Source organism: Eschrichtius robustus, chromosome 10 (genome assembly GCF_028021215.1).
Source record: "Eschrichtius robustus isolate mEscRob2 chromosome 10, mEscRob2.pri, whole genome shotgun sequence".
Classification (NCBI taxonomy): Eukaryota; Metazoa; Chordata; class Mammalia; order Artiodactyla; family Eschrichtiidae; genus Eschrichtius; species Eschrichtius robustus.
In genome coordinates, this window is record NC_090833.1 from 10,878,490 (window position 1) to 10,901,431 (window position 22,942).

Consider the following 22,942-nt stretch of genomic DNA (forward strand, 5'->3'; position numbering starts at 1 on the left):
TTCCAGAGTAGCATATGAGTACTCTACTCTCAGAGTGGGGCTGGGCTGTTTTGCTGCCTATGACACTGAAAATGCTATGTTCTGGTATTCAGTTTCCTAGTCCAGAGACTCTTGATCCCCTCCTCTTTGCCCACTCCTCCCTCAGTACTGACCTCTTCCTCTTGCTTCTGCACCTTTCATGCATTTATCTGGTGTTCTGTGTGCCTCCCTTAGGCCAGGCCCTGTGTTGAGCATTAAAGACATTGAAATAAATTAGATCCCAGGTTCCTGGCCTCAAGAAGTATACATTCTGATGGCACTTGTTACATGGCTTGAGCCTCAGATGGGGGGAGATCAGTAACAACTACTTGGAGGACCAGAAATCTGAGAGCTGGGCCTCAAAGCCTGGGTAAGATTTACGTATAGAATATTTATATTCTATATACGAAAAAGGGGGATTGTGTGTGTTTATATGTATATGAACACACTATATAATATATATATACATATATGAGAATGAGAGAGACATCTACTTGGAGATATTGCAGGTTTGGTTCCAGACCAGCACAATAAAGTGAATATTGCAATAGAGTGAGTCACATGAATTTTTTGGTTTCCCAGTGCCTGTGAAAGTTATGTTTATACTATACTGTGATCTGTTAAGTGTGCAGTAGCATTATGTCTTAAAAAACAGAGTACATACCTCAAAAAAAAAATATTGCTATAAAATGCTAACCATCCTTGAGCCTTCAGCAAGTTGTAATCTTTTTGCTGGTGGAGGGTCTTGCCTCAGTGTTGTTTTTGTTTGTTTGTTTTAATTTATTTTTTAAATTTATTTTTGGCTGCGTTGAGTCTTCGTTGCTGCATGCGGGCTTTCTTAGTTGCGGCAAGCAGGGGCTACTCTTCATTGAGGTGCGCAGGTTTCTCATTGCGGTGGCTTCTCTTGTTGTGGAGCACGGGCTCTAAGCACGTGGGCTTCAGTAGTTGTGGCACGCAGGCTCAGTAGTTGTGGCTTGCGGGCTCTAGAGCACAGGCTCAGTAGTTGTGGCACACGGGCTCAGTTGCTCTGCGACATGTGGGATCTTCCTGGACCAGGGCCCGAACCCGTGTCCCCTGCACTGGCAGGTGGATTCTCAACCACTGTGCCACCAGGGAAGCCCTTGCCTCAGTGTTGATGCTGCTGACTGATCAGGGTGGTGGTTGCTGCAGGTTGGGGTGGCTGTGGCAATTTCTTAAAATAAGACCACAGTGACATTTGCCACGTCAATTGACTTTTTCTTTGATGAACGAACTTTCTGCAGCGTGCAATGCTGTTTGGACATTTTACCCACAGTAGAACTTCTTCCAAATTTGGAGCCAATTCTCTCAAACCCTACTGCTGCTTTATCAACTAAGTTTTTGTAATATTCTAAATCCTTTGTTGTTATTTCAGCGGTCTTCACACAGCTTCTTCACCAGGAGTAGATTCCATCTCAAGGGACCACTTTCTTTGCTTATCCATAAGAAGCAACTCCTCATCTGTTAAAGTTTTATCATGAGATTGCATCAATTCAGTCACATTTTCAGGCTTCACTTCTCATTCTGTCTAGTTCTCTTGTTTCCACCACATCTGCAGTACTTCCTCCACTGAAGTCTTGGTTCAACCCTCAAAGTCATCCATGAGGGTTGGAATCACCTTCTTCCAAAATCCTGTTAATGTTGATATTTTGACCTCTTCCTGTGAATCATGAATGGCATCTAGAATGGTGAATCCTTTCCAGAAGGTTTTCAATTTACTTTGCCCAGATCCTTCAGAGGAATCACTATCTATGGGCAGCTATAGCCTTAGGAAATGTATTTCTTAAATAGTAAGGCTTGAATGTTGAAATTACTCCTTGATGCATGGGCTGCAGAATGGATGTTGTGTTAGCAGGCGTGAAAACAAAATTAATTTCATTGTACATCTCCATCAGAGCTCTTGGGTGACCAGGTGCTTTGTCAGGGAGCAGTAATATTTTCAAAGGAATCTTTTTTTCTGAGCAGTAGGTCTGCACAGTGGGCTTGAAATATTTAGTAAACCGGGTTGTGAACAGAAGTGCTGTCATCCAGGCTTTGTTGTTCCGTTTATAGAACACAAGCAGAGTAGATTTAGCGTAATTCTTAAGGGCCCTAGGATTTTCGGAGTGGTAAATGAGCATTGGCTTCAATTTAAAGTTATCAGCTGCATTAGCCCCTAACAAGAGAGTCAGCCTGTTCTTTGAAGATTTGAAGCCAGACATTGACTTCTCTCTAGCTATGAAAAGTCCTAGATAGTGTCTTCTTCCAATATAGGGCTGTTTTGTCTGCATTGAAAATCTGTTGTTTAGTGTAGCCATCTTCTTTAATTATCTTAGCTAGATCTCTAGATAACTTGCTGCAGCTTCCGTATTAGCACTTGCTGCTTTACCTCACACTTTAATGGAGACAGCGTCTTTCCTTAAATCTCATGAACCAACCTCTGCTAGCTTCAGACTTTTCTTCTGCAGCTTCCTCACCTCTCTCAGCCTTTATAGAATTGAAGAGAGTTAGGACCTTGCTCTGGATTAGGCTTCGGTTTAAGGGAATGTTGTGGCTGGTTTGATCTTCTATACAGACCACTCAAACTTTCTCCATATCGGCAATAAGGCTGTTTTGCTTTCTTATCATTTGTGTGTTCACTAGAGTAGTGCTCTTAGTTTCCTTCAAGAACTTTTCCTTTGCATTCGCAACTTTGCTAACTCACAAGAGGCCTAGCTTTCAGCCTGTCTCGGCTTTTGACATTCCTTCTTCACTGAGCTTAATTATTTCTAGCTTTTGATTTAAAGTGAGAGATACGTGACTTTTCCTTTCACTTCAACACTTATAGGCGATTGTACAATTATTAGTTGGCCTAATTACAATATTGTTGTGTCTCAGGGAATAGGGAGGCCCAAGGAGAGGGAGAGAGACAGTGGAACAGCCAGTTAACCTAATAGTCAGAACGCACAACATTTATCAGTTAAGTTTACCTTCTCATACGGGCGTGGTTTGTGGCACCCGAAAACAATTACAATAGTAACATCAAAGATCACTGATCATAGATCCTCATAACAAATCCAATAATAATGAAAAAGCTTGAAATATGGCAAGAATTACCAAAATGTGACAAAGAGACACGAAATGAGCAAATGCCATTGGAAAAAATGACACCGATAGACTTGCTTGGTGCAGAGTTGCCGCACACCTTCAATTTGTGAAAAATGCAATATCTGTGAAGTGCAATAAAGCAAAGCACAATAAAACAAGGTATACTTATATACAGAAAGAAAAACTGGAGTGACCCAGTAGAATACCAGTGACCCAGGTAGAATAGTATGAGTAGAAGCACATAGGAGACCATGTGTAATTATATGTAGAAGCGTGAAGATTTCTGAATGGTTCCAGCAAAGAGCAAATATAAAGATACTGTGAAGGATAAATTGGGAAAGGTAGATTATTCAGTTAGTTGTTCAACATCCACTGGTGCCCATTTTGTGCCAAGCCCTGTGCTGGGAGCTGGGTACAGAGTTGAGAAAGATAAGCCTAGCCCTCAGGGGGCTCAGTCTAGTGATTGTCCTTGATAATTTTTTCCTTTATCTTATTTCTCTTCCCTTACCCAGAGCTTTTGTTCCTCCATGTCAGAAAGAGAGAAGATCCCCTGTTGAGACAATGTTTAATAACTTTTCTTTGAAAGATACACATATTCAAGGAGCCAGTGTTTCTTCCACATTATAAAGCCCCTCCCATTTCCTGTGGTTTTTTCACAGATATCAGGGGTCTGACCAGTGCCTCGCAGCTGGAACAATTGAACAAACGATATTGGTACATTTGCCAGGATTTCACTGAATATAAATATACACATCAGCCGAACCGTTTTCCTGACCTCATGATGTGCTTACCTGAGATTCGCTATATTGCAGGTAACATTCTGGGTCCTGGGCTTCCAACCCTTCCTTGCTTTTCTTAACTTGTGAAGGGAATGAGGAAAGCAGTGTTTTCAGGATGCTGATGCCAGGCCTATCACCAGCTGAATAAAAGAGGTACTACCCCTGCCCTCAGAAAAATTATATTATAATGAGAAGTTTGTTTTTTCTTTGTAGGGAAGAGAATCTAACATTTCCTAAGCTCCTGTGATGTGCAGGGTCCTTTGTGACCTGATATCATTTAATCTCAATTTCTGCAGGACTGGTGGTTGGTGATATTATGGCCATTCTATGGATGGGGAAAGAAGCTCAGAGTTTCTCAAATTAACGTCATTTCCTGAATTATATACTTTAAAAGGGTGGATTTTATGGCATGTGAACTAACTATATCTCAATTATTTAATTGATTTTATTTCATAGAATTGCCTATAGGTTTTTGAGGATCTTTCATTAAAAGTGATATCTTTAAAATAATTCTCAAAAATCCTGTGTTCACAAAGGAATTTTTGTTTTAGTTGTTTTGTGGTCTTGACCCCTTTCTGAGCTTCTTGACATTTTAAATAGGTCCATTTCAACATGAAATCCTGGCTTTTGTTGTTGCTTTACTTCCATTTGGTAAAGATTCTTGTTTATAGTTATCTAGCACATACTGAGGGGCAGCTCAGAAATGTGACCTCTGGGCTGAGATTGTTCCTGTAAAATTCAGCAGTACAATTTTGAAGGAAAAAAATTTTCAGTCTGATAAAATCAAATTTTACTTTTTGGGTCACAAAATAGTCTAGGAGATGTGAACTGGACTTGAATAAACTATTGGAATTTTAGGAGTGTTTTGATAGTGTATGTCTCAGCATTTTTAAAACTATGTTCTACCAAGCAAGATATTAATCAGGTGCTCTGTGAAATACAGGTCAATAATTATATCCCACTCTCCCCCACAGAGCTGGGTTGTCAACACTGACAGCCCTTGGAATCACCTGGGAAGCTTTTAAAAAATATCCATTCTTGCGTTGCACCTCTGAAGATTCTGACTTAACTGATATGGAGTGGAGCCTGGTCATCAGTATTTAAAAAAAAAAATTGCCAGGTGACTGTAGGGTTCTGTCAGGGAGAAGAACTATAGCCTCATATTTACAAAGTATATTAGCATCCTGAGTGCTCTTAGAAGTCCTCCAATAAAAAAAACCTGTTTTAACCCTGAATTTCTCAATTTATTTGCCCCTGTAAACCCCACCTCCTTTTTCCTTGCTACGTTTTATTAACCCATTATACTATTCTGAAGAGCAGTATTTTATAGAATGCTAGTTAAAGAATCTACTAGGAAATGAAATAAGATATAAGTTTCTCATGTTATTTTCGCTCTAAGAGGACATCTAGGAATACCTTTCAGTTTCAGATTCCTCATCTGTAAAATGGGGATTAAAAAGTAAAATCTGTCATACAGAAATATTGTGAGAATTAAATGAGATAATGTATTTAAACACCTAGCACAGAGTTCAGTATTCTTTGGATAGTAGCAACAATTAGAGCTTGCACCATTACTGGACTCCCTAGGGCACCAAAATAGGTCTGGGTAATAGGATGTTAGCCCAGTCTGTTTTACCTTTGTAATACTCGTGGCACTTTCCTCACCCCAGTCACTAGAAAAGGCAGTGTTCTTTCACCAGCCCAAGAGGAGGCAAACACGCCCTTCTACTAGTGGCCACGGCTAACTTTTCTTTTTCTGCCTTTTCCCAGGAAAGATGGTGAATGTACCCCTGGAGCAGCTGCCCCTCCTCTTTAAGGTGGTGCTGCATTCCTGCAAGACAAGTGTGGGCAAGGAGTGACCTGTCCCCAGCACCCCTCCTCAGGCCAATGGCAAGGCCTGGGGTGGGCAGGACAGGCTCCGGAAGAAAGAGCCAGAGAGACCAAGATGGAGGCTCTGGAGCAGCCTTGCCAGTTGCCTCCATAGCAAAAGAGTTTTTGTTTGTTTGTCTTGTTTTTTTAACCTCATTTTTCTATATATTTATTTCATGACAGAGTTGAATGTATGGCCTTCAACATGATGCACATGCTTTTGTGTGAATGCAGCCGATGCATTTCCTTGCAGTTTACAGAATGTGAAGATGTTTAATGTTACAGTGTTGTCATTGTTTAGAGATAGTTCTTTTGTATTTTGAGGGAGAGGGTGGGATGGGGCTGAGATGACTATTTCCATAATATTGACAAAGATGACTACCTCAGTGGAAAGGGAGGGGTGTGACCAACCCTACTTTTTCCACATGTTCTCAGCAGATTCATACATTTGTCTGTCAGAGAGCAAACTGCCTTTCTCTAGCTACAGAATTACCAGGTAAGAGAGCACACCATAAAAGGGAAAGTGGTATTAGGAGGTTTACTAAGCAAAGTGGGTGAGACATTGGGAACAGGACAAGAGATGAGGATTTAGCTATCTCTTTTCTTTGGAAAGCATGAAAGCTGAGAGTCGGGCACAGTGACCAAATCTAAGTTAGGTGTCCTCCCTCCAGACGAGTCCTCAGGGAGAAGGGTTTCTTTTCTCACACCACACTGTGGGGCCTCCCCTCTCCACCATCCATACGACCACTACTAATTTCTGCCACTGTCACCTTTTCACCTAGGCAAAGCCCTAGTGGTAAGCTAATCCTTGGGATTTGCCTACCATCTCCCTTGGGGCTCACAGCTACCTAGTTTCCTTACTTTCCTTAGACTCATTGCCTCTCCCTTATAAAACTTGACTTCTTATTGGCCCTTTGAAAAAACAGGTGAGTTCAGAATGTCATGTCCAGAGTCCTGATGCCCACTACTGATTTACTCTCCTTTCACCTTCAAAGAGTAGTGGGACAAAGACCAGACTGCTAATAGCATAAACACTCCTCTTTTGGAGTTCCCTGTTTCTCTCCCCACCCCATCCCATTCCACCTCCAGATCTGAATCTAAAACTGCAGTCTCTTTTCCAAACAGCTGGAAGGATCATTCACCCGTCTGCTGACCAGAATTTTTGCCCCTACATTCTACTCCATGCTCTCCTAATCTCTCCCAAAATGAAACCAGGTTTCTTCAGAATAGTAAGCCCAAGACCCAGAGTGGCCCAGCTGCCCCTTAGAGTTATTCGTGGCCTGGCTGACCAAGGTATGGAGGGCTAGAGTCCAAAGCTCCTGGAAGGGAAGGGGGGCTTTAAACTACCTCATGTGCCTAAAGGCCTGGCTGCCCCCTCTGCAGGTATGGCCTGGACCCCTTGTTCTTTCACTACCTGCCCCACCTAGTCCTGGGAAATGTTCCTTACCCTCTTGGCTTTGGCCAGTAGTCACACAAGGTCTGTCATGGAACTCTTTCAGGTGCTTTTCCCTTCTCTGCCTTACTACAGCAGTTGTCCCTGCCTAAACCCACGTACCTCCCACAGCCAATGCAGCAGACAGGCCAGTTAGCTGGGTACATCCCTGGCTAGGCTTGAGGGGCCTACAGGACCTCCTTTTGCTTGTTTAGTCAAAGGCTGTTTGCTCTCTTCCCAGCTCAGCCTAGCACACTTACTCAGAGGGCCACAACATTGTGTGCATATCGGGTAGTCCGCGTCAGATTGTAATTTTTTCTTTCCGGTGAAATGTTACGGGTACCAGCAGAGTGATGACTTTATCCCTTGATGGATCTAAAACTCAGAGCATTACTTCCCAATGCCGTTTCCCCATTTGCTCTGAGAAAGGAAAAAAAAAGAAGAGACGTGGTCCTCAGGAAAAGCGCCAACCAGAATGTTTTTCACATGTCAATGGGAAGATTTGTGTGTGTGTATTTGTTTATTTCTAAATTCACAATATTTTTGTTTTTCTGCTCTTTTATTTAACCAACTAGATCACACTCTTTGGCTACAGGTCAGACTCCGAGCCGCTTTCCTCAAGGTAGGGGAGGATACACATATCAGAGACCCCTTCTCCAGGACGGCTCTAATGTGCTGCATCTTTCTTTGCTAGACCTCCATCGGCCAAATTATTATTATTTTTTGAAATTGCTTTTCTCTTAAATTAAGCATTTTACTGGTTGGGTTGGGTATCAGAGGGAACTGCTCTCCACGAGGCAGCAACATGTCTCTTTAATAATGCAGCATTAAACACAGCAAGTTGTTAATTTGTGGAGTGGGGGAAAGGTTCTGCAAGTTGCCATTGTACAAATCCATTTTTACAAATGTTTGCAGCGGATTCCACAAGAACAAAGAGCCCATTCATTGCTGAGAGCCCTGCAGAATCTCTGAGCCAAGTGGCCTTGTGTTCCGAGCCGGAGCCTGACCTGTGGACCACCTTTAATGTCTTCTGCACCCAGTCCTTTTATGACGTGGGCTTTTTTTAAACAGGGTAAAGTGACTGTGTTGCGTCGCAAACTCAGGTATTATGAGAGGAAGGTAGGAGTGTAGCTAGCAGTGTGGAGACATTAGGTCAGCCACTAGATGTATTTGTGAATTCAGTTTGAAGGACACAGAGAAAGGTTGGAGGGGGAGGTTTGATGTGTTTATTTTTTGCCTTTCTTCCCATGATGTTTGGTTAACAGGTAGCCTTTTTGCTAGTGGAAAAGAAAAAAGTTGTGCATGTTGTCTGTAATTCCCCTCCCTTCTGTCCTCTCTCTGATCCCCTGCCACCAGCAGCACTCACTTTGAGTGAGAATTTTTCCACCATAAAAATACGACTCTGAAGGCTGTGTGGTAAAGGAGAATCCCACCTCATTGCACTGCACTGAAACGTACAAGCTATTCCCTTCCTTTCCCTTTGAATGTTTTCTTGACCCGAGACAGAAGTTTGGAATCTTGGAACTTCACCTACAACTCATGCTCTATGGCTCCTTTGTAGACTTTTGGAGTCTTTCACAAGGCTTGGTGGTTTTACCCTCAGTCTGGAGAAACTCCCCAGAACCTGTCTCAAAGCACTCCATCTGGCTCAGAGGATACCCAGCCCCCCAGCCAGGCCTGATCCTTAAGTGAGGTGGGCAAACCTCCAGGGACAGAAAGCAGCAGGCAAGAACCTCTGTCCTGTTCCCCAGATCCAGAGGAGGAGGGATAGAGGGAACTGAGGGGTCTCCATGGCATCATGACAGTCACCCTCTCCACAGCACCGTGCCTCTCACCTGCCACCCCTTGTCAGGGAAGAGAGTCCTGCCGTGGCCAGTGTGTCACCAGGTCCTTAAAGCCCTGGGCTCTCTGAGCTGGCTGCCTTGCTCTACTGCCCATATCCTACCTTTGTTCTCAATTTACTGGGGAATGGGACAGATGGAGACAGACAGACAAACCCAGTATGGGCAACATCTAGGCCATGTCCAAGGTTGGCCAAAGTAAAGGGACTCTGGCCTCCCAGCAGGGCAGGAAGTTGAGCAGTGGTTCCAAGTCTTTAGCTCTGGGCCCCTGGTCTGTGTCTTTTTTTCCTTGTTGCTTTTTAAAATTTTGCAATTGTTTTAAGAAATCCAGCCTTTTAGACCAGCCCTTTTATTAAACTTTAAATTTTTCTTTGATTTTTTTAAAGTAAAAAAAAAAGAAAAAAAAATTAAAAAAAAAAAAATAAACAAAAACCCCACCACTCTTACTTTCCCCAACTTGATCCATGAGAGTCCCCCTGCACTCCCCTCTGCCTTTGCAGTTGATCATTCCTCCCTTTTCCCTCAGCTTGAAGCATCTATGTCCAGTGTCTGTGAAATGATGTTTTATCTGTGTCTCAGGATAAGAAATGGCAATCATTCCACCAGGTGCTGGAAACTGGTTAGCCTTGAGGCAAGGGTTTCTAGGACCACAGCTCAGGGATGTGTATTTAATTACAGGGTCCCCAGAAACCCCTCTCCTGGCTACCACAAGCAGCAGCTTCTTTTCTGGGCTTGGGAGCCAGACCTGGACTGTTTACTCAGAGGCGGGGCCCCCAGAAAAGATCTTGGGGCTTCCTCTTTGGCCAGAGCTGGGCTCCCTTGAGACTTGAAGAATTCTGGCTGTCCTGCAACATAAGCCGCAGTGACCCTGCCTCTACCGGCTCACAAGATGCCTGGTCCCTCTGCCTAATCCAGTCCTCATCTGGCCTCCCTTCTCTGGGCCTGTGGCCCTCAATGGGCCACAGCCTGCTCAGGAATCAGTTGCAGGCTCAAAGGGAAGCTGTGAATCAGGCCAGAGCTTGCTTCGAGCCCAAGAAAAAGGTTGTCTTAATGGTGGAGGCTAGTCTTCCAAATCCGAGAGCCAGCCCTGCCAGCCAAAGGATCATTTTTGCCCTTTGGTGACCATTGTTTTCTTTCTCTGAAATGTCTTATAATAGGTGATAATGTTGTTGACTCAAATTTCCATGAAAAAGAAAAAAAAAACAAAAAAACTACCTCTTGAGTGACATCCTGGTCTATTCCTCTCTGAGGAATCTTGTGGGAAAAGAATACTGTAGCTCCTGCTCTGTTTACATGTTTCTGTTGGGAAAGAAACCCCGCCTGCCCTGGGGTGTTGGTGTTTTTGTCTATGTTGCCATCCCAGGCCTGCGATAGGGGCTTGTGGCTGTGTTGTAATGTCTGGGCCATGTCTGGGGAGTCCTTCCCACCTGCCCAGCCAGGGACTAGCCACCCCCTTGAAGAGGCTTCCATTTCCTTCCTATGATCCAAGGCACAGGGAGCACCACCTCCCGTGACACCACCTTCAGGAGCTCTGGTGGCACGTGCATCCATGAGCCTACCCCTGGGCTACCTACCCGAGGCCCACCTCTACCCACAGTCCTGTATAGGAGTCGAGTAAACAGGATGTCTTTGAGCCCTTGTCCCCAAAGGGCCGGCCAAGGGCTGCCTGCCAACCTGGCTCCATCAATCCTGCATGACCAAGTGATAGTTGGCGGGCTCTGCTACCCAGGCCCTCTGCTACCTCCCACCCTGCCATCTGGCAAGGGATGGGCCCTTTTCTGTGAATTGACTACCTGTGGAAATGTGACCAATTAGTGTGAAATGCATGTTTAGCAAATGTTAGGTACTGTATTTGAACCAATAAATGTGAATCCTTCTGCACACGGCATCTGTTTGTGAAGCATGTCTGGGGTTCCGAGGAGGGACGATGGGTTGTCCTTAGGAGCTGGGTGTGCCTTCAGACCAATTGCTTCTGCTTGTAGCTGATACTCGCCCACTTCCTATTGCTGAGAGAGTCTGGCAGAGATCTCTCAGAACTGTTTGAATCAGTGAGCCAATACTGACTGAAGTGCCTGCTCTGTGTGCCAGGCAGTGTGTTTGGACTTTTCACAAACCTGAACCTCCTTGAACTTCAAGAATTATTACCTCTATTTTGTAAATGAAGAAACTAAGGTTAAATGAGGGTAAGGGACTAACCAGCCAGAAAGTGGCACAACTAGAGGAATTGAGTCTAGCAGGGGAGGCAAACTCAGACCTTTGCAGTACAGTGGGATCAGGATTGTAATTAAGGATGTATATGGGGATGTGTATGGACGTTTATGTCATTGTGGTCCAACCAATTAATGCCTGCCCTTCCAGAAAATAGATGAGGTTTTCTAGAGGTGAGAAAATGGAGTCTCTGAGAGGTCATGGGACTCAGGAAGAGCTTCACAGGTAAGTGTTGAAGGTAGGCCTTGAAGAAAGTCACCAGACAGAAAGAGGAGGATAGACCAAGTCAGAGGGGTCAACAACATGTTTGAAGACCCAGCTGTGAATCAAACATATGGAATATTCAGACATAACAGGGTTCTGCCATGGCAGGAATGGTGGCAGATGGGAGGTTTTTGCAAGAGTTGTGGCTGGAGAAGCACTTGGAGCCTTGAATGCCACATTCAGGAGTTAGAGGAAGGAAAACCATCTGCTAAATCTCAGGAAAGAGCTAAATCTCAGTGACAGCAGTGTGCTGGTGGGTGGCCTGCCTGTATGTCACTGTGGTCCAACCAGTTAATACCTGTTTTTCCAGAAAATAGATGAGGTTTTCTAGAGCTGAGAAAATGGAAGCTCTGAGAGGTCAAGGGACGTGCCCAAAGTCACACAGGAAGTGGCAGAGTCCTGACTTGAACCTAGATCCTGCCCAACTGTCCTGTAATCCTGCTGTTCCTACGATCAGAGAAGTGGCGGAGTTTGGGTTGAGGGTTATTTGAAGACAGATAGGAAAGATGAAAGCTCAGTTTGGGAAAATAAAGGCTGAGGAGTCTGATCAAGTTTTGTTAAATCCCATGTGTGAAATGAGGGGAAGCCCAGCTGCCTTCCCATACCTCAGCCTTCTCCAGCACAAGGGACCAGAGAGCCCTTGAGGTTTGAAAGAGATGGTTTTAGAGTAAAGGAAATGCTGCAGAACTAATTAGTAGATTCTTTTTTGCCCCACAAGAGGGAACAGATAAGACACAGAGGTGCAAGGAACATATTTGCTAAAAGCCTGGTAGTGAGTGCCAGGCTCTAGGATTTGTGTTTTACATGCCTTGGCTCCTGTAATCCTCATAACAATTTTGCAAGGTATAGGTTTCAGCCCCACTTTACTCATAAGCAAATTGAGGCTCGAGGAAGTTAAGCCATTTGCCTAAAATGACACACGAGTAAGTGACAGAATTGGCTTTTGAATCCAGGTCTATCTGATACCAAAGTTACAACAGGCTTCCTCCCTTCTGGGCCTTAGCAACTCCAATAGTGCTGAATATGAATGTGTGGAGTTTGTAACAAAGCTCAGGAATGGCCTTTGGTTGAACTTTTTGCTATTAACAAAACAAAACTCAATTAAACTAATAAAGGATTAATTTCTATAAGAGGTGAATGAACAGACCCAAATTGATCTGAAAAGCAGTGCTGTCCCAAATATATGTAGAATGCTACAGACACCAAATTGTGGTTTCTCAGAACGTAGAGAACCCACAGGTGTCTCCATGGAAAGAGAAGTAGGAGTTCTACTGCCGAAAATCTGGGAAATACTGCACTCACTTTACCTTCCTCTTATTGGTTCGCAACCTTCGCTGGCATATTAAAGGCTTTGAGAAGTCCTACCTAAAGAAAACTTTAATTTTGTTTAGCTCAGGGTCTACCAAAAGTATTTGACCATGGACCATTCTTTCCTCCTGTTAAAATTCTGTTGGGACAGTGTTCCATGGAATAAAATTTAGGACACTGCTCTAAATTTATAAATTGCTACTTAACTAATGCTGAACTTTTGGTTTCTTTGAGTGCCAGGCAAAAACCTGGAAGTAAAGAATAATAAAGTAATTAACATATATAGAGCAAGGCTAAGTGCTGTGCTAATAAGCATTTTATGTGCATTTGATTACTGATTCCTCAACCCTATGAAGTTGATGCTATAATCCCATTTTACAGGTAAGAAAACAAAGGCCCAGAAAGGGTAAGTAATGTGCCTAAGTTTACATAACTTGTATGTAACCTCAGGAATGAATAAAAACCAGCACTGATTGAGTGCCTTCTACTAGGATCTACAGAGACCCTTACTCTTATGCAAACCCTCTGAGGTAAGATTATCTCTATTTAACTGAGGAGGAAACAGGACAGCTGGCAGCTCTGGGTTGTCAGAATCTGAAGCCAGAAACCCCCAGAAATGGTGGGCAGGGGAGGGTGTTAGGATGAGGTTGGATGTGGCTACATGGAGCTCTCTCTGGGGGATCATTTTCCTCAGGCAGATTGTGTGACAGCATACACATCAACCAGAGGTCTCACCACCTGAGTTCTAATTCCAGCTCTTTCCTTTTCCAGTCATATGTGGCTTTGACCCAGATAGATACCTCTCTGATCCTCACTGTCCCTGTCAGATAAATGGAGTTGACGGTGCTTGTATCTTGGAGGTTTAAGGAGGATTCACTATAGGTGGTTCAAAGTAGGGGCTCAATGAAGTCAATCCACAAAAAGAAGCTGTGTGAGGGGAGCTGCAACCCCTCATACTCCAATAGCAGAAACCCAGAAAAGCCAGAAGCCCCCTCTCTGACTTGGCCTGGCTGCCCACCCAGGTTTTAGGTCCACAGTGGTAATCAGCCTCTCTCAGATCCTGTGGCAAAAGTGCCCAACTGTCAGACCCAGGGCTCTTGGAGTCTTGTTCCCTTGGCAACAAGTCTCACCATGGAGACCACAGCCCCATCCTTGCCCTCCCTGCAAGCTCCCTCTCCACAGACCTTCCCTATTCAACACCTAGTCCTAGGAGCAGTGTAGGAACTAAGGAAAGCTCCAAGGAGGCCCTTCCTCAGGCTGAGGACTTTGAGGCACAGCCAGGAAGAGAGGCAAAGGGAACTCCCATTTTTTGTGTCTATGCTTAGCAAGGTTCTGAGGGGTCTACATACGTGGCCCCATTTAGGTTGAAAGTCAGACACCGTATTCTATGTAAGTGGAAACTGAGGCTCAAGGAGACAAGATGGACCAGCTCAAAGTCTCACAGCTGGTCAGTCTTGGATCGAGACTTGAATCCAGGGTTTCTGAACCAGGAGCCCCTGCTTTCTCTGCAACTCCCCCTGCCACACTCACACATGCACACATACACACACACATTGTCAAGACACAGCCTCCAGCCTCAGTCTGGGGAGGGTTAGGTAGGTGAGTGAATCCCCTCTGCTCTAGGCCTCTGCTGGGAGCAGGAGCAGCAGTCCTTTGAGTTCTGGGCTGGCCTCTGGTAGCAGCAGCAGTGGAGGAACTGCACTATTTTAAGCCAGGGCCGGCAGGCCCCATGTGGGCACAGGGAGGGTGGCCTCGGGCCCTTGGCCAGCTTCCCGGAAGTCACCATGGCCTCCCTCCTCTCCCCTGAGCAGCTTTCTGAGGCAGTCACTTCCCTACAAACAGGAAGGAGGCTCTCAGGCCGAGACCTCCAGCCCCAGCTTCCTCCTCTTACACCCCCCACCCCGCAGTCTTCGCTAATACATGGGGGAGCCCACCAGCTCCAGGCCCTGATCAGTGTCCATTATCTGGGCTGTCTCTTAGCAGGTGGGTGGGAGAGGGTCTGGACTTCTGCTGCTTGGGCTGTCCCGGTTCACCCATTACAAGTCTAAGGCCTTCACTTGCCCAGGATCCTCACCCACAGCCTGATTTCTCCTATACATTCCCATTGAGGCTGGCCACTCTGAGCCAGAAAGAAGAGCAGAGGTATCCCCAGACTTGGTCCCACTCAAGGACCTTAGGGAGAGACAAACTGGGACATTCCCAGAGAAAGACGGGGGCAAGAACTGATAGACACAGATTGACTGTGGCAGAGACAAAAGCAGAGAGAGAGAGAGAGAGCTGCAAACGGCTGGGGCCAGGAGGGCAGAGGGGTGTCTCTGTGTGGTTGCTCCTGACCACCTCCAAGCACAGGCTCTGTCTCAGGGCTGTGGGGGCCCACCGGCTGCATGGCTGAAGAGGAATGTGGGGAGCAAGGCTGGGTCACCCCTTGAGGGCCAAGCGTGTGCACTGTAAGATAAACTACCCCAGGAAGGGGGCCCCAGCTGCGGCTGCATGCTCCAGGAGCGTGGCGGAGAGGCCCAGGCCCAAGGCTGGAGCCCCAGCCCTGCCAGACACCCATCCCCTGCATCTCCTTCTGAGGGTCTCCACCAGGCCTCACAGTCTAGAAGGTCTCAGGACCCTCAGCCTAGCCCTTGAGGGTATGCAGATTGCCATTCATAGAAGAGCAGGGCGCCCTGGGAACACCGCCAGCCACAGTCTCACTTCTCCAGCCCTGGCTGCAGCCCTGGCTCAGGTGAGGGGGCTGGGGGGGTGGTCTCTCAGCTGACCATGCAGAGCAGGGCTCCAGCAAAGGGGCACTGTCATGGAGCAGCTCAGAGCAGGACTGTGATTTGTCCCCATGTGCCTTTGCACACGTGCACGTGTGTGAGTCTATGTGCACATGTCCATGTGCTTACATTTCCATGTGTTGCCAGGAGCCCCACTCTGCCTCCACAAGTCCTTGCTCTCAGACTAGAAAAGTAGCCCCCAGAGGCACCTGGTCTCTCCCACCCTCACCAGGTGGTCCAGCCCCGAGAGCCATGAGGCAGAGGGAGAAGAGCAAGCAGGTCTTTTGCCGTCTCCCGGCCCCCCTCCCCACACTGCAGCTGAGGCTCCCGCCGGCCACGGCCTTGACCCGGCACTATGGACTTCTCTGACATTGGCATCGGATCTGAACATCTGGCAGCAGGCTGATAAGGGGTGCAGCGGAAACTGCCTCTGCTGCTGCCAGCAGCCCCACCCCCTCCACTGCCCTGCAAGGGGTCTTCACATCCACACTCTCTTTCCAGCTCAGGGCCCCTGCCCCTCTCTTTTCTCATTCTCTGCTTCAGCCAATTTCTCTCTCTCTCTCTCTCCCATTTCTTGTCTCATTCCTTCTCGACCCCCCATTCCTCTCTTCTCTGTCTCTCTGTCTCTCTCTCTCTGGCCATCTCTGCATCTGTTACGCTGTCAATGGGTCTCCCTTTTCTCTCTCATTTTCTGCCTCATTCTTTCCATGGCTTCTCTCTTTTTCTGTCTTTCTTTCTACACTGTACCCCAACCCCAGCCTAATGGTTCTTTCTCTTCTCCATTTCAGTTTTTGGGTCTCTGGTTTGTTTGTTCCTTGTTCCACCTCCAGGAAATAGGCCTGGCACTTTGGGAAAGTCCCCACTTAGAAGAGAGATCCTGGGCTTTGTTTGCTTGGGGAGGGAGGGAGGAGGGAGCCTAGTTCAGGACTACACCCCTTCTCCTTCCCCTCTGGGTGGGTCTCATGGCCTGGGACCACCTGGGCTGGAGCTGGAAGGAAAGGACAAATAGGCCACCCAGGGGCCCCAGCAGAGTGGAGAGGACTCTGTGTCTGAAAGCCCAGGTTCTGGACTCCCACTGCCTAGATTTGAATCCTGATTCCATCACACCCTTGTTCTGTGACTTTGGGAAGATGCCTCATCTCTCTGAGCCTGAGTTTCCTTATCTCTCAAATACTGTTCATGGAAGGTGAGGGGAAAATACTACCTACCTCCCAGGATGGTAGAGAGGTGACTGACCACAGGTGTGGAAAGGTTAATAGGGAACCAAGCAAATAGGAGGCACTTTTGCGTTAGGGCCTTGCACTCCCAGCATGCCTCATCCAGTAAGGGTGAGGGCAGAGGGGGCAGCACAGAGGAAGAGGATGTCAGTAAACATCCAGGGTGATTGGGGTGAGGAAAACCCAGCCCAAGTGGTGGAAAGTAACAGCTGACTGCATATAGAGAAGGCGGCAGGACAGAACAGGCAGCAGAACTCTACACCCACAGGCAGCATGTGGGTACAGCGGCAAGCAGTCATTCAACAGACACTCGCTGATGCTGGCTCTGTGCTGGCTGCTGTGGACTCAGAAATAAATCAGCCCTGAGCCTTTCCTTGAGGGTTCCCCAGGCTGGGGTGAGTCATTCTATCACAGAAGGGCAAACAGTGTTCAGGATGATGTTGCAATCTCAGACTCAACAGAGAAAGGGCCCCTAAGGACAGACCTGCCAGTCCTTTGGTTGGTTGGTTGGTGTTTTGCCAACATTTACTGAGCACATACAACATGTCAGGCAGCCACTGAGTATGTTACATGTGTTGTCTCATTTTGTCCTCATTTTATGGAGAGGATGTGAGACCCAGGGAGAGGAAGTGACTGGTCCCAGGTCACACAGCTAGAACACGGAAGAATTGGGATTTAATATAGAGTCTCTGCCACTAGCGCCTCAGCAATTCTTCTCCAGACTCAAGGCCTTATGAGGAGACTGGCAAAGCCAGGCTGGTTCTTTCCATGGTGCTGTGATGTTGAAAGACCCTGTTTGTCCTATTTAAGAAGGTGGGGAAATCACCTTTGCACCTCTTCTGATGGGATACTTTGTCAAGTAGTTTTAGAATGACTCAATATATCCATGATTTGTAAAAATTAAAAAAAACCTTTTAACTTCATCCCCAAAACTTCACAAAGTATCGGATCAAAAGAGGTGCAAACGACCATGATTGATTGTTGTTCAGTTTTGTTACATGTATATGATATATTGGTGATATAGGGTATTTGCTGGAATACTTCTTTTTCAAATCCAGAGGATGAGTGGTATTAATCCAGAAACAAAATCATTATATTAAAATGGGGAGACTAGTTAGGTTCAGTCATATGCTAGAGAAGTGTATCCTGTAAGAACTTCTATGGGTAAAAAAGACATAATTATGAGGTCATGCACAATGGGGAATAAGTTGCAAACTATGTCATAGGTAGAATTAGAATATATTGAATGAGTAGAATCAGTCAGTTATGATTGTCAGAAAACGTATTGTCTTGTGTGTATTTTCACAATAAAAAATGTCTTACCTATTGTGTTAATCATTTCACAATATATGTAAATCAAATCATCATGCTATATGCCTTAAACTTATACAGTGACATATGTTAATTATTTCTCAATAAAACTGGGAAAAAATGTTTTAAGTGGCACAATGAGGAAGACACATTAGGTTTTAAATATAGTTGGCTTTAGTTATACAGAAAAATCCCTCTCATCCCAAGCCAGATAAGTGAGGTGTTCTATGTTATTTGCCTATTTCCTCAAATGAAGGGAGTTGTGTGTGGATTCTCCACAGTTGTGTGTGGATTCTCCCATGGTCCCCCTGTGCCCCTCCTCACCACCTAGGACAAGAGGCTGGGAGGTAAATCCTCTGAGGACAGAGACTTCTTTCCTTTTCTTCCCTTTCCTCCAGTGCCTGGACCAGTGTCTGGCACCTAGTGTGCCCTCAGTGAATGTGAGATGAATGAAGGAATGCACAAAAGAATGAGTCATGCATGGGAGGGGTGCAGAGCAGAGCAATTGGGCCCTCCGAGACCAGGATGTGTGTGGGCCTGGAGATTGGATAGGGACACCCTCAGCTGCATGGGGAGGCCTGGCCTTCTAGAAAAAAACCCCTTCCCTCTGCCCTGCCCTAAATTTCCTGGTCTAGCTACCCACTTGGCCTACCCTGGGGCCACTGTAACCAACCACCTGGCTCTGGAGGCAGTCTAAGCCCAGCCTCAACTTTCCCAGCTGCATCAGCGGCCCTCGGTGGATGGTGACGTTCAGAGAAGCCAACGTGGAACACGCACACGGGGAGGTGTTTATTCAGCTCACCTGCTTGCCTTCTGTCCCCCTCTTCCTTTCTTCACTTTCTGGAAGAGTAAAAAGACCAGGCCAAAGCAGCAGGGCCACCTGGTCAAGTCATCCATGCCCCTGCCTCCACGCCAGCCCGACCTGACTCCACTCCATGTCTGGGACAGGCCGGACCCCGCTCGCTGGGCCAGGCCCCAGGGAGGTAGCCATTCAAAGGGAGAGAGGCCGGGCTGCAGGCTGGGTGGGGGAGCTGCCCATAAATCAGGCCCCACTCCCACCCAGTCGCTAACAAGCGGGGCTGCCTACCCGCCTACGTGGGGTCCCTGCCTCTGGGCTGCCACAGCAGCCTGGAACAGCCAGCTGGCCAAGGCCTCCTTGAGTGCCTTGGCCTCCGCCCCCATCCGCAGCCCCGAGATAGATAGGGGTATTTTTTTTTTCTTTTAGGAGAAGAAAAAAAATAGACCTAAATGAAGAGAAACACCAACAAAGAAGGAGAGAGGCCTGCAGAGTCACGTGGGGGCAGAGACCAATTGGGCCTCCGGTGGCCCCCCCCCACCCAGGGCGGGGAGGAGGAGGAGGACGGACGGACAGGGCCAGCCTACTGTCCGCCCGCCGCCCGCCGTGGCGTGAAGGAGCTCCCGTGTGCCCACGGTCGCCACTGCCCCACCTGGGCCGCTGGAGCTTCCGCTAGGACCCCTGGTGCCCAGGGTCCACCCTCATCCAGCGTGAGAGCTCGCCTTCCGCTCCGTAAGTGAGGGCCTGGGCCCAGGCCTCTAATGGCCAGCCTCCCTCCTCAGTGCCTCCCTGCGGCCTGGGCCGGCCACTGCCTGCTCTGCTGAGTGACTGGTGCCCGCTACTCTGGGCAGGGAAAGGGCCAGGGATCTCCCCAGACCTGCCCTCCCACCATGCTTCCCCCTCTTTTCCCCTGGGTGGCTGATGGGAGGAGCTAGGCCTATGGGGACAGGCCCTACAGGGGTCTGTGAGTGTCCTGCTGTCTATGGGTGCCCGGGTGTCCACAGGACTGTGTTGGCCCAAGCCTCGTAGTCTGTGAGTATGTCTGTGGTCCCTGGGTCTGTCTTTGGGTCTCTGGGTCTCCCTGAGAGTCTGTGCTGTCTCCATGGATGTCTCTGAGTCTCTGTGTAGATTCATGCATCTGTCTCCAGTATCCATCTGTCAGTCCGGGTTCTGCGGCTGGGCCAGGTCTGTGTTTGCTTCCCTGGGTAGGTGGGTGAGGGGCTGTGATTGCCCACATGTTGAGCTGGAACCTGGGGCTGTGAGGGGTGGGTGCAATGAAGCCTGAAGGGTCAACCCAAGGGCTTCCAACCAGTGACAGTGGAACCTCTGGGAGAGGGGATCCAGGTGGAGGGGGCAGGGGAGAACAGGCTTAGAGCACAGCCGCCACCCCACCTGGGTCCCCAGCCCAGACTTGTGCTTACACTGCCTGGGTCTTCCTCAACAATGTCCAGGAGACCCCCGTGGGCTCCACCCTAGAGAAGCTGACTGGGGATTCCCCAGCCCAACCCTCCCCCTCAGTCCCCTTCACTCCGCTGCAGAGGTGGTGCTGCTCCTGTTTTCCACTGTCTGAGGGCCCTTCCCTGACGGTTCAGAGGCAGTAGCACCCGCCCGCCAGCTCCTGCAGATACTCTCGTTTCTCAGGGGCTTGGGGTCGGGGGGGTGGTGGGGGTGGTGGGGGGGGTCTGCAATAACTCTCTTTCCTCCCTCCTCACCGAGACTGTTTCATGAACTCTCACGGAAACCACAGAACCCCTTCTGTAGGGCCGATCTTTTCCATTTTATATACGGAGAAACTGAGGCTCAGAGAAGCGAAGTGACCTGCCGGGGCTTGCATCGCAAGTCGGCCGCAGATTCTGCCCTTCATTCCGCTGAGTGAGCGAGATGGGACGTGGTCTGCGCGGGGTCTCGGGGCCTCGGCTCTCAGGACCAAGGCGCCAGCTCCAACCAAAGCCAGAGGCCTCGGGGTAGAGGCCCAGACGAAGCTGACCGCACCCAAGGGTCCGAGCCTTCAGCCTTCAGATCTGAGCCTTTCGGTCGCTGCGTCGCTGCGAATGCATAATTGTGGTATTTCCCGGCTTGAAGATCGCGGCTTTTTGGCTTTGCTGTTCTCAACACTCTCTCGGACCCTAGGCGCCCCGAGGGGGCAGGGGCAGGAGCAGGATGCGCCTTCCTGTCTCGGGTCTCAATTTTTTCATTTGAAAAATGAGAGTGACGGAGTAGACGTCCCCCAGCCCAGAGCAGTGGCTCAGCCCGTCCCGGCTCGACCCGAGGAACCCTTTGTCCCGGGGCTGCGGGGCACTCTCTCTTGCCCTGCCCCCAGCCCAGGTGAGAGCGCAGAACGGGAGGGGAGAGGGATATCTCCTGTCCCTGGGCTCTGTTCCCCCAGCTCCCGCGCCTTCTGTGGCTGGCTTCGGGTCCTCACCAGACTAAGGAAAATTCGCAGGGTGGGATTAGGACGACTCCCATTTCCAGCCAAGCAAACTGAAGCTCAAGGAGGAAAAAGAGCTTGTCCCAGGTCTCCCAACTGGACGCTCTCCATCGATGACGCAGTGCCAGGCACGTGCTTTGCCAACACCACTTCGGTTCATCCGCACGACCACCCTTAAGGAAGTCCAGTCATCATTCCCATTCTACAGATGAGGAAACTGAGGACCACAGAGGGGAGGAGATTTGCTTAAAACTCCAATGAGGAAATGTGCCTGGGCCGGGGGAGAACCCAGTTTCTACCCTTGAACCCATACCTTGGCCACGGCGCCCCACGTTCGCCCTACCTACTTCTACGCTGCCAAACGGCCAGCGCCCCCAGCGTGGCCCTCGCCAAGACTAAGCTGGATTTGCAAATAGGGACTCGCCTCCTTTCACCGCAGGCGGGTGGCCCGAGGCTCCCAGGCGCCTAGCACCTGCTCGGATTCCGGGGTGCCCGGGCTCTGGGAGCCGGGATGGGGATGTGGGGCGAGAGGGTGAGGGGAAAGGCACGAACCCGTCTAGGGGGCGGCGGAGGGCGCGGGCCCGGCCGCCGCCCCCGGATACCGAACGCGCTAATATGGAGGGGCCGGCCCCTGGCCCCAGCGCGGCGGGTTCGCGCAGCACGCACTGGCGGCGGAGGGGCCCGGGTCCCAGGTGCGCCTCAGAGCGGCCCTGGAGGCGGTGGGGGCGGGGAGGCGGGGTGGGGGAGCGCCGGGGCCCCGCGCCGCCAGCCCCGAGCCCCCGCCTCCCCGCCCCCGGCCCGAGCGGCCGTCATCGCGGGCGGGCGGCGCTGCGCCCGGGTGCGGCTCATCGCCGGCAGCGGCGGCGACGCGGCCAGGCGGTGCGGGGCTCGCGCTGGCGGGACGCGGGGCGCTGCTGCTCCCAGGAGCCGCCAGGTGGGCGCCGGGCGGGCCGTGGCCGCCGTCGCGCCCCTTCGCGCTGCCCCGGCCCAGGCTCTGCGCGCTTCCCTTCTGGGGACTTCGACTCTCCGCCCGAGGTCGCTCCCCCCGCCTCGGGCTCGGCCTCTCTCTCGGGGGCCCGCGGGGTCTCCGCCCGAGGTCTCAGCGCCTCGCGCCCCGCTAGCGGCTCCACGCCCTGCGCCCACTGTCCCCGCTGCGCCCTCCTCGCCGGCTCTCCGCCCGACGTCTCGGTCTCGGCGGCACGGACTCGGTGGCACGGTCTCGGTCGGTCTCGGTCTCGGTGGCTGCCGCCCGCGGGCTTTGTCTCTGCCGGCCTGGGAGCCCGGCGGCTCCGCGCTTTCGGGCTCTCTGTACGGGCGCCGTCGTTCTCCGCCTCTCTCAGCTCGAGCCCATGTCCGGGTCCGACTCTGCCGGGCCGCGCCTCTGAGTTCGGGGCCCGGGTCCGGCCGATTTCCATGCGTCTTGCCGTCCCCGACCCCCTGGCCGGGCGCCTCCGTCTCTCCAGGTTTTCTCTCAGTGTCTCTGTCACTCTCTCTCTCTCTGCTTGGGTATCTCCCAGATTTCTCTTGTCTCTCCGGTGTGTCGGTCTGTCTCTCGTCTATCACTGTGTCTCTGGCTTTGCGGTTGTCTCTCCCAGGTTTTCTCTTTGGGCCTCTGTCTGCCA

At 49.4% G+C, this 22,942-nt stretch overlaps 2 protein-coding genes across 3 annotated transcripts in view; one reads left to right on the forward strand and one right to left on the reverse strand.

Annotated features, from left to right (window-relative positions):
- The window catches only part of NR6A1 (nuclear receptor subfamily 6 group A member 1), a 210,462-nt gene extending 204,444 nt beyond the window's left edge, over positions 1-6,018 (forward strand). For both annotated transcript variants that reach the window (XM_068552292.1, XM_068552293.1), the window contains exons 9-10: positions 3,762-3,914; positions 5,652-6,018. In XM_068552292.1, coding sequence (XP_068408393.1) covers positions 3,762-3,914; positions 5,652-5,740 — 242 coding nt within the window. In that variant the 3' untranslated portion in view covers positions 5,741-6,018. The remainder of the gene's footprint in view (positions 1-3,761; positions 3,915-5,651) is intronic.
- A 16,147-nt stretch (positions 6,019-22,165) lies between these two features.
- On the reverse strand, positions 22,166-22,735 carry LOC137770896 (octapeptide-repeat protein T2-like). Its single transcript, XM_068553956.1, has one exon. It carries the CDS (start codon positions 22,733-22,735, stop codon positions 22,166-22,168), a length of 570 nt encoding a protein of 189 aa, XP_068410057.1.
- Positions 22,736-22,942: the final 207 nt, after the last annotated feature.

What these genes read in the sequence shown, in the direction of transcription:
- LOC137770896 (XM_068553956.1), bottom strand. Translation starts at nt 22,735, where the DNA reads ATGGAAATCGGCCGGACCCGGGCCCCGAACTCAGAGGCGCGGCCCGGC.